This window comes from Staurois parvus, unplaced genomic scaffold, assembly GCF_062004578.1.
Source record: "Staurois parvus isolate SC_StPar_1 unplaced genomic scaffold, SC_StPar_1.0 ptg000192l, whole genome shotgun sequence".
In the NCBI taxonomy this organism is placed as follows: Eukaryota; Metazoa; Chordata; class Amphibia; order Anura; family Ranidae; genus Staurois; species Staurois parvus.
In genome coordinates this window covers 2,731,736-2,748,033 of record NW_028317988.1, presented here as the reverse complement: position 1 = coordinate 2,748,033, position 16,298 = coordinate 2,731,736, and the positions used below count along the sequence as shown (strand labels likewise).

General features: G+C 41.4%; 1 protein-coding gene across 1 annotated transcript in view; it reads left to right on the top strand.

Annotated features, from left to right (window-relative positions):
* DTL (denticleless E3 ubiquitin protein ligase adapter) overlaps window positions 1–13,815 on the top strand; it is a 41,326-nt gene extending 27,511 nt beyond the window's left edge. Inside the window, exons 12-15 of the mRNA XM_089677795.1 lie at window positions 3,032–3,121; window positions 6,127–6,253; window positions 7,658–8,445; window positions 11,720–13,815. Of these exons, the coding sequence (XP_089533921.1) occupies window positions 3,032–3,121; window positions 6,127–6,253; window positions 7,658–8,445; window positions 11,720–11,785 (1,071 nt within the window). The 3' untranslated portion in view covers window positions 11,786–13,815. The remainder of the gene's footprint in view (window positions 1–3,031; window positions 3,122–6,126; window positions 6,254–7,657; window positions 8,446–11,719) is intronic.
* The last annotated feature ends 2,483 nt before the right edge of the window (window positions 13,816–16,298 follow it).

Below are 16,298 nucleotides of genomic sequence, written 5' to 3'. Positions count from 1 at the left end.
CCTCAAGTCAAAAAGTTTGCCAACCCCTGGTCTAACGTAATAATTCTAAACTTTTTTTTTTTTTTTTTCTTCAGGAAGCAGAAAAACAAACTAAAAAATAGAAACCATGAAAAGGAGACAAAAGCTCCACCTGATGGTTGAAATGAGAACATTTTAAATATGCAAATTTTAATTCTGGCCATAGGAAAAGTGAGCAGCACAGTTGCGAAATGGTTAGCACTTCCATCTGGCAGCACTGGGGTCATTGGTTTGAATCCTGACCATGGCACCACCTGCCTGGAGTTTGCATGTTCTCCCTGTGCATGTGTGGGTTTCCTCCGAGTACTCGGTTTCCTCCCACACTCCAAAAAAATTGCTGGTAGGTTAATTGGATCCTTTCTAAATTGTCCCTAATATGTGTATCTATGAATGTGAGTTAGGGACTTTAGATTGTACGCCCCTTGAGGGTTAGGGACTGATGTGAATGTACAATAGATATGTAAAGTGCTGCATAAATTGATGGCGCTATAGAAGTACCTAAAATTTAAATAAAAATATACAGCGCCATTAAAGTGGTTCTAAAGACGGAAAAAAAAAAAACACAAATTTTAACATTTATACATTCTGTGTGCAGTTCGACGTAAAACACCCCCCCCCAACCTATTTATTTCAGGTACTTATATAGCGCCGTCAATTTACGCTTTACACATATATATTGTACATTCACATCAGTCCCTAACCCTCAAGGGGTGTACAACCTCCCATTATACTTGCGTGAGCCTGATGTCGATCCAGTGCTGTGCGCTCTTTCCTTTCTGGCTTAGAGGCAGCAGCTTTTGCTCCTGCTGCTGTCAATTACAGCGTGTGTGTGTAGGGGGGGGGCGGCTGAGTTGTTGCACTGTGTGTGTCAATGGACACACTAGTGCAGCGAAAAAAGTAGAATCAGGGCTGCCCTGTGTAAAACAATTGCCTAGAGCAGGTAAGTATAACATGTTTAATTTGAAAGGAAAGAATAAATACATTTTCCCTTTTACAATCACTTTAATCCTTGCCTAAACTGGAAACCTGTGTCATGAAAATCAGATCTGACCATGACAGTTGCCTCGCTGCCAAGCTGATCCTTTTTGCGTCTGTCTTATTTCATGTCAGAAATTAGCACTTTGCCTGTAGCTCACATTTACATTAACTTAGTGTTACTAAACCCAGGACCCTGCATCCACTCTATCTGGTCTCCCCGGACCCTGCATCCACTCTATCTGGTCTCCCACAGTACACAGAGCATGGAAATGCAATTATTTTAATAAATATGAACTGCTAAATACCTTTTGTCACCAGCAGTTAGAGCAGTCTTGTTGCGTTTTATCAGTGTTCAGCAGAACAAATGTTAAAGCTTGTAGGAGGAGTCTTAATTTTGCTCTAGGAGGATGTGGAACCCCTGACCTTTGTCTGGACACTGCTGATTGGCCCTGCGCTGATCACATGCACTCTCCCAAGAAAAGAAATACAGCCCTCTAGCAGCACACCACAAACTGAGCATGTGCACAGTGACTCCACAATGTCTTAAAAGGGGAGGGCACTGGAAGGGGAGGATCAGAGAAGTCAGGATCAAGCCGCCTTTTTACACAATGCAGAGGATTAACCACTTAGGTTCCACAGTGAGTTTAACCAGCATGCTTTACTGCATATACAGACTGATCTTACGGTTGTGGGTTTAGTAACACTTTAAGTTGTAGATAAGGCTTTTACACAGGTTAAATTAAGGACGCTTAAAATTTGCATGCATGATGAAAGATCGGTTTTCTGCAAGAAGACTGATGGACCCTAACACAGAATCACAAGATCTGCTTTCCGCTGCAAATGTAAACTGCTTCACTACCTGCCAGCTAACCACAAGCGTATAGTTAGTGCAAACAGGAAGCCTTGTTACCTTTGCCAATAGTTTTACCAAACCACACAATCTTGTGATATAAGACACTTAGACAGATGTGATGTATATAGGCAGGTGCAGGCCTTTAAAATATTAACACAAAATAAAAAAAAATAAAAAAAAGCCAGCTTATACTCAAGGTGAAACACGCCAACATGCATGTGAGTTGGTACAGTGACTCCACCACCATTCCTACAGGTTCTTCGCAGGCAGTGTGACATTTAGCAGGTTCTACTGTGCTTTCTCTTTAGCTAATCCACAGAGCTCTGAGAATCCTTGTCATGTCCTCAGTTTCTAAACTGATAAGTATTTTCCTGTTGGATTAGTGTGATCAAGGAAAATCTCTATTAAATGACCCTTTTCGGCACCAGTGCATGGCAAATGGATGGATCCAGCCCCTAAGAGGAGGCAAAGAAATATAAAAAATATCCATTTACCCCAGATTTGGATTTTTTTTTTTTTTTTTTTTTTTAGGGTAAAGCATTAAAGCTGATTTAGTATTTACTGTATTTGTAACAAATTTAACTGAATTGTAACCTGTTCAAAGGTAGAAAATTGTTGGGTACAAAGACTCATCCCAAGATGAAACATTCTGCTGCTACAGAGATGTAACAGCTAACATTCCGTTAACCCTTTTCATGTTGATGTGACAACTAGTACAACAGGGTTGCAAACTGAGAGCCGGAAAACAATTTGTCAGGCTAAGTTTTGGTAAAACTGTTAAGGTTTGTATTATCCATGAAATCGCTCTCCCATGTATGTTTGGATCTTCCAGCCCCTTTGCTTAGCCCAAGTCGGCAGCCAGGCTGGCCATAGACCTTAATGCTGTATGAGAATGCAAATCATGCATAATTAGTGCAAAATACAAAAGGTTTAAGCGTGCTTTAACCTTGATTTGCAACATGATTGACTGCTCTGGAATCTTTTACTTTTTCAATGTAGATATTGGTCAATGAATAACCAGCTGGAAAGGTACACAATGGGGATGATCATTTTTACCATTTAGTTTCTTTAAAAATCAATTACAACAAATTGAACTTAATTGCCGTTCCAGTCTTTGTGAATGCCAGCGTTGTCTAAATGGGTAATCGTCAAACTTTGTTTTTGTTTTTTCTTCCCCCCAAGGTGTCAACTCCTCTGGCTTCACCCATCATGCTCCAGGGGCACAGTCAAGAGGTCACTTCAGTTACATGGTGTCCATCTGACTTCACCAAGGTAGGTGGCATTATGATTGCCTGTTTAATTTTTCAAGCAGTCCACTGGAAAAAAAAATACTAGTTTCCTTTGTCTAAAGCAGCCTGCACTCAGGCAATATGTTGCGTTCACAACAATCTTTATTTTTAAAGCCAATATCCATCTTTTCCATTAGAAAATTTAAGTGACCCCAAGTCACTTAAAGTCCACTTATAGTGAACGAAGTTTACGTAATAAAAAAAATAATGTAATTTATTTTTATTTTTTTGGAGGTTAACCAGGAACCCTTTTGCACCTACTGCAGTGTCAGGCTCCTGCAGAGTCTCGGTACACAGTCTGCCCATAACTCCCATACAGGCAGACAGTGACTGAGTCCAGAAAGATCAATAATTTCCGAGATCACTAACCGGCACCATTGCAGTTTATTGAAAACTGCAAGCCGTCTGTTGCAATGGCAGACTGTAGTCCATTCATTCACTGAACTGAATAATGCGGTTGTGTGGGCCTCGCTGTATTTGAAATGTGACTGCGATAGAAGATCCCCTGCCTGCTGTCGCAATGGGAGATCAGGTCAGGGTACTAGCAGGCACTTTAGTAACGTGTTTCATGTTACACCGTGAATATGGGTGTAACATGTTACTAAAGCTGAACTTCTCCTTTTAAAAAAAACCCATCCCATTTTGTGCAACCCAAATGGTGCAATACTTCCCTGCTCCTGAAATCTTCAAAGTGCTGCTCTGTCTGATAACTGTACAGCTGTTGGAGGCCAAGTATTTAGTCACACCGAATCCAACTTTGAAATTGTGTGACTTAACCACTTCCAGTCCGGACACTTTTACTCCCTTCCTGTCCAGGGCAATTTTCAGCTTTCAATGCTATCGCACTTTGAATGACAATTGCGCGGTCATGCAACACTGTACCCATATGAATTTTTTAGAGACTAATAAAGCTTTATTTTGGTGGTATTTATTCACCACTGGGATTTTTTTATTTTTTTTGCTATGTAAATGAAAGTCCTAAAATTTTGAGAATTTTTTTTCTTGTAAAATTTTGCAAATAAATAGTATTTCATCATAAATATTGGCCAAAATTTATTCCGTTTTTATCTTTTTAGTAAAAAAAAAAATAACCCAAATTAGTTAACCAAAAATTATAGTTAAACTTTTTATATATATATATTTGGTTTTTTTACATACTGTCACCCTAGCAGTACAGTGTCACCATGGTGAGACTGTACTACTTGTGGGGGGTGATGAAGGATTTTTTTTTTTTTTTTTACACGGATTGCTTTTACACCCATAACGGCTGTAAAAGCAATCATTTCTCCTCTCTAGCTGCATTCTTGCAGCCATTGAGAACTACTGTGTGAGCTGATATTGGTCACAGCTTGTCACGTGGTACAAGGCTGTTGTGATTAACCTTGTACCATGTGACCTCTGTGATCATTCAGACTTCACACGTAGTAAGCAGTGTCACAAGTAACATCTTGCTTACTACTCTGCATGTGATCACTGATTGGCCAATCTGTGATCACATCGGGACCTCGCACAATCGGTGTTCCACTGTGTCCAGAGGACACAGCAGACACCAGATCACGGTGCTGCGCACTCCCAGGGAGCGTGCACAAGCAGGGTGTGGGGAGGCCATTTATAAATGGCCACCCGACCCTGCACTGCCACCGTCCGACCGTTTATATACATGGGCCAGGAGGTGGTTAAATTTGCATGACTTCAAAGTCAGAGGTCAGTGCAACGTCAGGTGGGACCTGGAAGACATCTGTTTGTCGTCTTGCACATATGTCTATGCAAGTCGCACCTAAACTTGCAAAACGTTGTGCGTGAACTACTATAAAAATCTTCAGCGTCGCACCGATTTGACTGCGTTCATCGAAACCATGAACTCGCATGACAGTTCGTACTGGTGTGACTGGGGACTTAAGTTCACAAGATGGCTGGTGGCTTCTAGCCATCCATGGGAGTGTGGACCTTGTGAAGGATCAATCTAAAGCATCTTAAAATGTTGGTACAATCTACCTATGGACACATTTGGCATTTTCCTCATAGAAACGCATCCCTTTTGAGCAGGGGTATGCTGTTGGCCAGGTTGACACTGGATTTTTTACACATTCTGATTGTCAGGATTTCACCTATATTGTGGGCCTGACATGCTACCATTTTTGGTGTGGGTCTAACAATTTTCGATAGTTCAGGGTTGTTCGTCAAATTTCCCCAGTGTGCTTGCTATATGTGCTACACTTGCTATGCTTCTTCCGCTGTGCCCTTACATATCAATACTAGCCACATAAGGCTTGAGAACCTGTTGCCACTGTTTTTCCACTCTTCCTCAGGGAGAATCTATATGAATGAGACTCTGTATTTTAACATCTTCCCAGAATATAAGCCACCAGAAAAAGAGGAACTGACCCATTACTGGTTTTAGGGGATGAATTTATTAGTTCCTCCGGTGCCACGCACTTTTGATAAGGATGGCCACAATTTTGATTGTATACTTAGCCTATTATGTTGCACCTTTTGGGCCCATTATCAGCATTGGCAATGATTGATTCTCAATCTAAGCATAGGGGATATCTAGCCACTTTTTCTAGTGTTTGCTGCAGTTTAACACTTTGCATTCTTTGATTTGGGCGTCCAGGCGATTAGCTGAACTTATTGGTCTGTCTTGTTTGTCCAGCGTTCAGCGTTTTTCTAGCATATGTCTGAAACACATCAATGTTCTTACACAATGCTGGTGATTTTTATGAATGCCTTCTTTTTTTTGGTGGTTTATTGATACTAAATTGATATTGCAATAAAATGTTACTTTTTTTTTTTTTGGTACCACTTTGTCCCCCTTTGTGGGGTGGTACATTTTTTTTTTTCTTCTGCTGTGTAATATTGGTTAAGATGACAACGCTTTTAGTATGGAAGTGAACTGGTGATCTTTATTGGTAAATCAACCTATAATTTTTTTTTTATTAGTAGTGAATGTTAACACATGCCTCCCATTCTTCCTGTTATGTTGTGCAGATTGTTACATGCTCTGATGATAACACTGTGAGGGTTTGGCGGTTGAGGAGAAGCTGCAGCAAAAATGGAGCGGAACGCGCAAACTCTGTTGGCTGGACACATCAGAAGATTGATTGTACTCCTGTAGGCAAGTGTTTCAGGTGGACAAAGTAGTTGCCTTCAGACATGAATGTGCCTTGTGTAATGTTTCTTTCATTAAATAAATAACATGTAATTTATTTCTAACTAACTAGCAGTTTGCCACCTTGAACATTTTCATGGGCGTAGACCAACTGAAATACTGCTGGATTTTCATGTTGCAGTTTACATAAGCTGTCACAATTGGCCTTATGTTATCTATTTCATGCCCCCCAAGCCTTACATTTGGACAGGTTGGGGATCAGTTAGCACTTCTGTCAGGTTTCTTTCTTTTCTGTCCCTGTTCTCTTTCCTCTGTCCCCATTGAGAAGTTTCCCTTGCTTCCTGTGGCTGATAGTGTGAAATGGAAAAGTGATGGGATATTTTTCCCTTGGGGATAGAGGCCGAAAGAAAAGCACATTTTAATAGTGTGCAGAAGTGTTACAACCAGTCAGATTTTTATCAATCTGTTTTTCAGGCCTTAGGACACCTATTACCCTCTTGTAGCTGCAGCCCAATTCTCTACATCACTGTGACAGGACCCGAGGGACCACCTTCCAGACTTGCTGTCAACATTTACGGGAAAAAAAACATGGCTGTCCAGGGTCCCACCCACCTGGCCATGTCATTCAGTCAGTGTTCTATGAATGGAAAACTACAGGTACCAACAGCCTTTGCTGCTGTCTGCTTGTAGTTCTCCATGAGCAATGTTGAGCATTGTGGTAGTTAATTGATTTTCGGTCATTGTATAACTGCTTGCTGGCATGAGCACACAGCTTACACATAGACTGCATGAGTCCTGCATTACACCTGCAGTCTGCTGATCGTGTACTATGCTTTTCAGGCTCCTAGAAAAACAATTGCGCACATATATTTATATTATATTTTTTTTTTTTTTATGCAGGGCAGTCATTGGACAGAAGTTAATGTTACAAGCTCACTTTTATAAAAATATGCTCTCCCCTTTTAAGATTGATTGTGTGTATCTGTCAATGTAGTGTATCAGCTGCGCACCCAGGTCCTGGGAGATATTTTGTGGGATTGGGCAATTGACAGGCCAGCAAAGATAAGATTTCCAGTGATCTCTTTGGTTGCATTGTTGCCAGATCTCCTGTTTTCTTCCAAAGTGTTCCTTTTTAGAACCACTAGGAAACCAGCTATTATCCCAATTCTCCAATACAGCAAAATCTCATTTAGAAATGTTTACTAGTGTCTGTGGGTTCCAGCCAGCTGGGGAGCTATTTTGGTTACAGGTCACTCCCATGTAAACTAGAGGGAATAATTATGTTTTAAGTGCATTGCTTCTACTTGATGTAAAGTGCCTTCCCCATGGGGCTGACAGTCACTTCCAGAATGTGTGTTTGTAGGCTTGTGCAATCACAGTATGCTCTATAAATGTGTATTCTATTAACAGGCTCAAGAATATCTACGCCTGATAAATCAACCCTAGTGCAAAGCCCCTGTTTTATGGCTTCTCCTACTCCAGCCACTTGTGTTCCAAGTTACACTGCGGACCTCCCAATGTCGTCCAACACCCCAACTTCTCCTTTCACAACAGTTCCTAAATGCTACACACCAAAACAGAAGGCCGAAGCTTTCACTTCATCTCCTAAACAGATGTCCGCTTCAAAGGTGTCCATTAAGGACTGGATCACGCGTACTCCGAGGTCATATATGGCGGATATGAAGACTCCATCTCCTCGAAAGGCCTTCACCCCAGTAGAGCAGTACCCCAGAGCGTCTACTTCTAGGCTGTCCCCTGTTTGTGAGAAGAAGGCTAAGAGACGTCTGGATACCAGCAGTGATAAAGCAGAATATGAGTGTTTTAATAACTGTAACTGTGTGACAGAGCTGGAACCTGGACTGAAGAAGGCCAAGCATGACCTGTGCTCCTTTATGGAGAACATTGCAAATGCTGACAGCAGATTTCGAAGTCTGGCTGATCTCCGCAAGGACCATGAAGAGAGATCTGTTTCCCAACTCTCTGCAGAGGCTCCTGGAACACAGTCCCCTGGTGGGACAGAGAGTAATTTGAGGCACAACAAGGAGAACAGCACTCCAGAGAAGAATTGGCTGTCTGCATTAGGGCACAAACTGAAATCTGACAAGTCTGAAAACCAAAGCCCTACCAGTCATCCACCACTAAGGAATGGGAGTGCCAAAAAGGCATCACCAAGGAATATAACCAGTTCCCCTATACCTGTAAGTATCTTTTTGTACTTATTGTTTGTTTCCATGATATTTTCAAATTGTTCCCACTGGTTGTTATATAAAGCCCAATTTGTTTGTGTAAAATATCATCTTTCACTTTGGGATAGAGCAGAAAAGAATTTGGTGCCTTTATCAGTTTTGCCAAATGTCTGTTAGGGAGGTTGGGTGCTTTGGGGCAGGACAAGGGCCTCTTCCCCACAACCCTGGGCTAGTGGTGGTGGGGGGTGACTTATCAAAATCCCCAGATCGTGGCCCCCACTCCCCTAATGTAAATGAGTATGGGGTACATACCCAAAAAAACACCAAAATACATGGGGTACATACACCAAAAAGAGTAAAAACACAAGTTTTTGACAAGCCATTTTATTTAAAAACTGAAAAAAAAAAAAAATTGTCACCCAAAGTAGATCCAACATCAATCACGATAAACCGCCTGCAAACAGAAGTAAAAAAAATAAAAGAGCTCTGCTCACAAAGAAGACTTCCACCGTCTGATGTCTCTGCCATCTACCAGCTCTTGGATAAGCCATGGGGCATGCTGGGTCAATGCCACAGGGGGGCGGGGTCACCTTGGCTTATTTAAGAGCTGTCAGACAGCAGAAGAGTTCATCAGAAGCTTCCTTTTTTTTTTTTTTTTTTTTTTTTTCTTTCTCCCCAAGTCTGTTGCACTCTTCCACCACCGCTGCCCGGGGATGTGAGGAAGAGAGGTCCTCTTCCTCAACAAGCCTCAAGGCACCCAGCCACCAGCCCCACCCCCCCCCATGTTGAGGGCATGTGGCCTGGTATGGCTGGCTTGCTTAGATAGGGGTCTGGTATGGATTTTGGAGGGGGGGGGGGCCCACCCCATTTCTTTTTTTTTTTTAATTGCTAAAGTAAGCTGTAGAGACGCAAACGCAATGAGCAGACTGCACATTTCACACACTATTGGCATCCTTCCCACCCCCCCCCCCCCCCCCCTCCATGTGTGACAGACCTCCACTCCACTGACTTCTTTCTTCTGGTAGCTTCCCTTTTCACTTGTGAGTATTACACTGCATCGTTGCTGGCAGGTGTGGGGGGCTGTGCAGCCAGGGACAAAACCTGCTGCAATGAGTAGATCACATTTCTGATCATATGGTTAACCTGTTGATTTTACTGAACGGTTTGACCTTTTTAGGTAACCTTCCTTTGTCTTTATACCACAACCTGCTAGGCAAAGGGCTGGGTAAGAACTTGTGATTCTTATTGGTGGGTGTGATCGGCCCCATTTTGTCATGTGATCATTTTGTAGTATAGATCCTGGTAGAACAGTATGTCTGGGAGGCATGTGTATGACGGAATTTTCAACTATTTGATGTCGTTCACAGCAGCAACGCCTGTGGGAGCTGATGCGTCACGTTGGCCTCTGTCTTGATCTGTTCCTACACAGTGGCATGATGGTGCTTGTCAGATGTGCTAATTAATCTGACTGCAGCTCTTGCAGACGCCTCTCCACAAACTCGACCTTATTTTCTTTGTCAAGAGGAATCTGTGCCAGACCTGGTGTTTTTTGTTTTTTCTTTTGTGTGTTTTCAACCACTTGCCCTAGAGAGGATATACCCCCCCCCCTTCCTGACCAGGCCATTTTTTTGCAATACGGAGCTGCATTACTTTAGCTGACAATTGCGCAGTCATATGCAGCGCTGCACTAAAATGAAATTTACATATTTACTTTTGGTAGTATTTGATCACCTGTGCGTTTTTTTTTTTTTTTTTTTTTTTTTTTTTTTTTTTTTTTTTTTTTTTTGTGTTTTGCGCTAAAAAATTTGACAATTTTGAAAAAAAAAACAATATTTTTGACTTTTTGCTGCTAAACACGTCCAGTAAAAAAAATCGGAAGTCATAAATTTAGGCCAAAATGTATTCTGCTACATGTCTGTGCTAAAAACAAAAATCCCAATACATGTAAATTGGTTTACGTGAAAGCTAAAGCGTTTACAAATGGCGGTTTAAAAACCACATTGTTAACTCTTTGACCCCACATAAGCTGTTTTACTGTGTGCTGTGTCTGCTTTCAACTGTAAACACTGCTTTGTATGGCTCTGCAGCGCCATACAAAGCAATGTGCAGGAGCTGACGGGAGAGATCTGTATTGTTTACATACAGTTCTCTCCCTCTGTCGGTAATGCACCTTGATCACGGGTGCTGCCGCATAATCACCGCCTGGAACATGGTGATTGACAGCCGAGGGCGTGGGTAGGGTGTGCATGCGGCTCGCATGCGCCCCTTACCCGGAAATGCAAAATCATGTGTATATATGTGATTTTGTGCACCCCTGTAGCAGTATATCTGCTATAGGGCGGCAGGAAAGTGGTTAAAGTTCAAAACCGATTTTAAGAAAGTACATTAATGCAGCTCCATGATCTTTAATCTTTAACTGCATCCTCTCCGTTCTGTAGCAGAAGTACTGCTACAGGGCACAGCGAGGAATACACAGCAGCATGTTTCCCTAATAAAACACACACACTACATGATGATGTAAAAGGCATGCAGTTAACCCTCTGATCGCTCCAGATGTTAACCCCTTCCTGCCCAGTGTCATTAGTACAGTGTTTTTACACTGTTCTTTTTCTTTAAGATTACTCAAAGCCCAGAATTTTTTTTCTGAAATTCTTAATAGGTTCTATAAATTCTATAGGTAAAGTTGATCCAGGAAACATCCGATTGCCTATGGGGGGAATTGGGAAGGAATTTTTTCTCCTGCAGTAGCAAATTGGATCATGCTTTGCTGGGGTTTTTTTTTGTTTTTGTTTTTTTGCTTTCTACTGGATCAACTGTGGGCATAGAATATAACTTTGTTTTTTTGTAAAGCCGAGGCCTTGTAGAATAAAAACATAGTACTTACAAAATTTTGTTGCATCATATTTGAGCAACTGTTTATAAAACTCATATTTTCAGGAAAAAATATAATCAAATTACATTACTTTGTTTTTGTGATTGTGTGGGGTTTTTTTTTTTTTTTTTCCTCTGTTGTAAGAAAAGTGTGGTAACTGCAGTTACTGATTCTCTGGCTGTTATGCTAATTCTGTAGCTTCAGTGCTTTTGGGTCTCTGGCCTGGAATAATGAGGAATTCTGGCACCCATTGACAGCAATGACCTGCTGAGGAAGAGGGGCCACACGCTCCGTTTTCACATTCTTCCATACATGTGACTTATTGGGGTCATGGGCACCACATCACTGGATATTATGTCTGATTGGTAGCTAGTTGTAGCTTATTCTAAATCTCTGATTTTGTTCTCTTTCCAGGCTCCAGTCACACCGGGATCCTCAAAAAAGATTTCAACATATTTCCATAAAAAGACTTCAGAGTAAAACAGCTGATCCAGAACAGAAATTCCTTTCTTGATATTTTAGAAAGCCTTGTTCAGCTGTGTGCACAGCAGATGTTAGTACTGTTGGCCTATCACAAGGTTGTGGACTATATCATTTGTGTATATGTAGCCTACTGTACAATGGAGTATTTGTCCATGCTGCTATGTGATGCATCCTGGATCCTTCCAAGAATCCTCCTTGCTGTTGTCAACTGTTGTTCATTTGAACTGCAGTTTAATGTGCATTTTTTTTTTCCCTCCATGTGTATTTGACCTTGTCAATTATCCTTCCCTGGTTTCAAAGGTTCCTAAATGGGTGAAACGTATTTCCCACACTAGCAAATCTTTTGTTCTGAAGAAATGTTTCTGGGAAACTAATATTCAATTTTAGCTGTTGCCAGTTTTCTTTCTCGCTAGAGTGATGTATCTCTATTCACAGTGTTAGGAAATGTATCTTATTGAGCAAATGGATAGTATACTCCAGGTAGGAATTGGACAGTATACATGACTTAAAAGGGGACCTGCCATGATAGGAATATGGAAGCTACTATGCCTGGCTTATTTTTAAGGAGGTTAAAACTGTAAGGTTGTCGTCCTCCATTGTTTCTTACCTACTTGTTCATTTGACACAAACAGAATGTAAGACCTGGAACTTGCACTTTCAAAGACAAGTTGGCATTGCCTGTGTACACAGGCTTTTATTTGCATTAACATTGCTCTTCTCACTACAAATCAATAGGAACACTATGGCAGGTTGATGCAGTTCTGAGGTTAAATACACCTGTTAATAGACTGATCTGATCTGATACGCTAAGACCAGACTTCATCAGCTCATTGACAGAAACCCTTAAACTGCTGCAAAAACCTCCATGTCAGAAAATCTGATCTGAATTTAGTGCATCTGGTCAGTTCTTTTAACCATCCAGTAATCTGAGAGAGGGGAATTCCTTAAATGTAGCACTTTATTTTCATAGCATCAGTTTGTAATGGATAGTTACCCCTTTGAAATGTACATCAATCAAAGTCAATACTCCTGTTCTACAAATTTGCTCCGGGTCAGGGATTTAAAGTACTAAAGACACTGTATCAGCATTAGTAGGGATTGGGGGGGGATAAAGTGTAGCCTTTCCTTTTATTACATACATTTAATAAAGCCAGTGAATGAGGAAAAAATCCCATATCAAGTGATTTGATTCTCCTATGGCAGTGTTGAAGAACTTATTGGCACAGGAGAGTGGTTGGTTGGATGCATGGCATAATCTGACTGCACTCTTCTGATTGCAGCTTTTGCGTCGCACTATAGACATGAGTTCAGCTCCTGATCTGACCAAAACAGACGGTTCATACTTTACTCATGTCTATAGGCAGCCAAAGTGATTGAAAGGGAGAGTCAGAAATATTTTTTTGGCATAGATATGAAGGCCATTTGTTTTTTAGCTCTCATTTGTATTAAAGGAAACTTGTACTGAGAGAAACATGTTGCTTCTGCTATTTTTCTTCTGAAGGTTATTGCCTGACTGTGTCCCATCTCCAGTGCTTTAAAGATAGTAAGCTAGAACAAGCATGCAGCTAGTGAAGTCAGAACAACTGATATTCATTTTCTGGATCATTAACTGAAAATATTAATGTCTTTAGTTCACAATCACAGCCAGGCAACTAGATTGGAGAGGATAATCCAGAAATAGCAATTTATGTAGTTTCTCCTTTTTAAAGCTTTCCTTTAACTGAGAATTTCTGGTGAGAGAAGCCTCATATTTCACTAAAACCTACAAGGATCAACGCTATAAGTGTGTTATAGGCTTTACTTGTCATCACTCACCCCAGTTAAATTGTTTGATGTTTTTTTACAAGACCTTTTCATAATTATATATAGTCTTGTTTTTATTCAAATTTTAGGACTTTGTTGTCTTTAGTGTTATCTAGTTGCCAGGATTATTTAATGTAGTCTGGGCACAGCAGAGGGATGTTTTATATTGTTTATTTCCTAATGTTATTAACTGTTGTAAATACAAATATATCATATAAAAACTGTCTGGTTTTTTTTTGTTTTTTTTGTGGTTTTGTTTTTTTTCTTTCCCTTGCATGTTCACCTCTGATCTAGAGTAACTGCACTATCAGTGCAAAGCCTATTTGCCTTTAGTAAATAAACCCTTAATGTGTTTTGCTGCAATGTTGTGGTGTGAATCCAGCCTTTACCCCCCCCCCCCCCCCCCCCCATCACATCAAGCTCGACTTTGAAATTGTGTGACTTCACTGTAAGTCGCACGATTTCAAAGTCGGGTGAGATGCCAATTTGAGGTGTGATTTGGAAGACATCTGACACAGATGTCTATGCAAATCGCACCAAAAGTAGTGCATGTACTATTTTAGAAAACGATGCAGCTCCAACCAAGTTATAACCGCACCGATATGACCGTTCTAATTTTGGACAATAGGATGCGACTTGGCATATGGTTTGCAAGTTGCATTCATGCAAATCGCATGCCAAGTCGCACCCGATGTGACTGGGGTGTCAGGGGCCCTATGCATTTCTGGATTTATGCCCAAAACCTGGAACAGCTGTGTTCCAGGTATATGTCCTTGAATACATACTACCCTAAATGGATGTGTCACTCAAAATATATTTTCCAGCGGCAGCAGACTGAGAAAGCTGTAGTGGAGCTGGATGCTGCACCTGTGCCACTTCAGTGTGCATCCAATCCTGTGTTTTTGCGCACAAAGTGCCCATAGTGCTTGTGGCCTTAGAGCATCAATCTGCTATTTTATGCTCCTTTAACCGCCTCCCACCAGCCATCTAGTAAAATGACAGGTTCAAGGTGGTTCTCTTGTTCTGGGAGGACGTCTTCCCATTCTAACCACGCATGCGCGGCTCCTGGAGCGTGCGGCGGTGTGCTGTGTCCCTTGGACACAGTGGATCACGATCAACGGAAAGAGCCGAAGATGTCAGCTTGGTCATGTGATCAGCTGTGTCCAATCGCAGCTGATCGCATGTAAATGGATATGCTGGTTATCGGCATTTCTCTCCTGACGAGCTGTCATGCTGACAGCTTGAGAGGACAGCCGGTAATCTGCATCCCTCAGAGGGGATATGTACACTGATCATCAGGGCGCCCTGATGATCTGTGTTGCCCCAGCAGTGCCACCTGTTGGTGTCAATCAGTTCCAGCTGTCAGTGCTCATCCATGCCACCTGCCAGTGCCCATCTGAGCTGCCTATCAGTGTCACCTATCAGTGATGCCCATCACTGCAGCCTCATTAGCACACATCAGTGAAGGAGAAAAATCACTTATTTACAAAATTTTATAACAAACGAAGAAAAAAAACTTTTCAAAATTTTCTGTGGTTTTTGGTTTGCTTAAGAAAAAATAAAAAACCCAGAGGTGATTAAATACCACCAAAATAAAGCTCTGTCACAAAAAATGATAAAAACAATTTCATATGGGTACAGTGTTGCCTAACTGCACAATTGTCATTCAATGTGCAATGGCTGGAAATTGGCCTGTGCAGGAAGAAGGTATAAGTACCCTGTAGGCTAGTAGTTAAACACCTTTCAGCTCTAGTCTGGCAGTGATGTATAGAAAGCGTAGAGATTAACTCTCTCAACTCCTTAACCAGTACAGGACTGAATTGTGTAACATGCTAAAATATTTGATTATGTTCAGGCATGTGTGATTTGTATATCCTTGCCTCACTGCATATACATGAGGGTGATGCTTACAGTTCAGGAATACACTGCAGTCACCTTCCTCCTCCCATCAGACTGGGATTGAGCTATAAATGATCAGCAGCACAATTATGTCGCCCCTCTTAATAAACATGTTTGAGTGCTAGAATTCTAAGCACTACATTGGGGCTCACAGAGCTACCTGTGTGTCTCCCAGTTGCCTGAGGAGTTTCGGGAAGTTAATTATTTGCCAGTCTTATATGCTTGCACCTTTTAAATGATCAAAGCTAAATTCCAGGTAGATATGAAAGGCTTTGTTCAAGAGCTGTGTAATTCTCAGGAACAGATGGGCAGAAATATAACTCCTTTGGCAAGTAAAACGGCTCCCTTATGTTGTTCCTCTGTGTGTTTAGCTGTTTATACCTGGAATTCAGCATTAAATGTGAACTCCAGGCACAGTATCTCCCAGAAGTGAGTACACCCCTCACATTTTTGTAAATATTTTATTCTATCTTTTCATGGGACAACACTGAAGACATAGTGAGTGTACAGCTTGTATAACAATGTAAATTTGCTGTCCCCTCAAAATAACTCAACACCCAGCCATTAATGTCTAAACTGCTGGCAACAAAAGTGAGTACACCCCTAAGTGGCCAGGTCCAAATTGGGCCCAATTAGCAATTTTCCCTCCCCGGTGTCATGTGACTTGTTAGTGTTACAAGGTCTCAGGTGTGAATGGGGAGCAGGTGTGTTAAATTTGGTGTTATCGCTCCCACCCTCATACTGGTCACTGGAAGTTCAACATGGTACCTCATGGCAAAGAACTCTCTGAGGCACTGAAAAAAAGAAT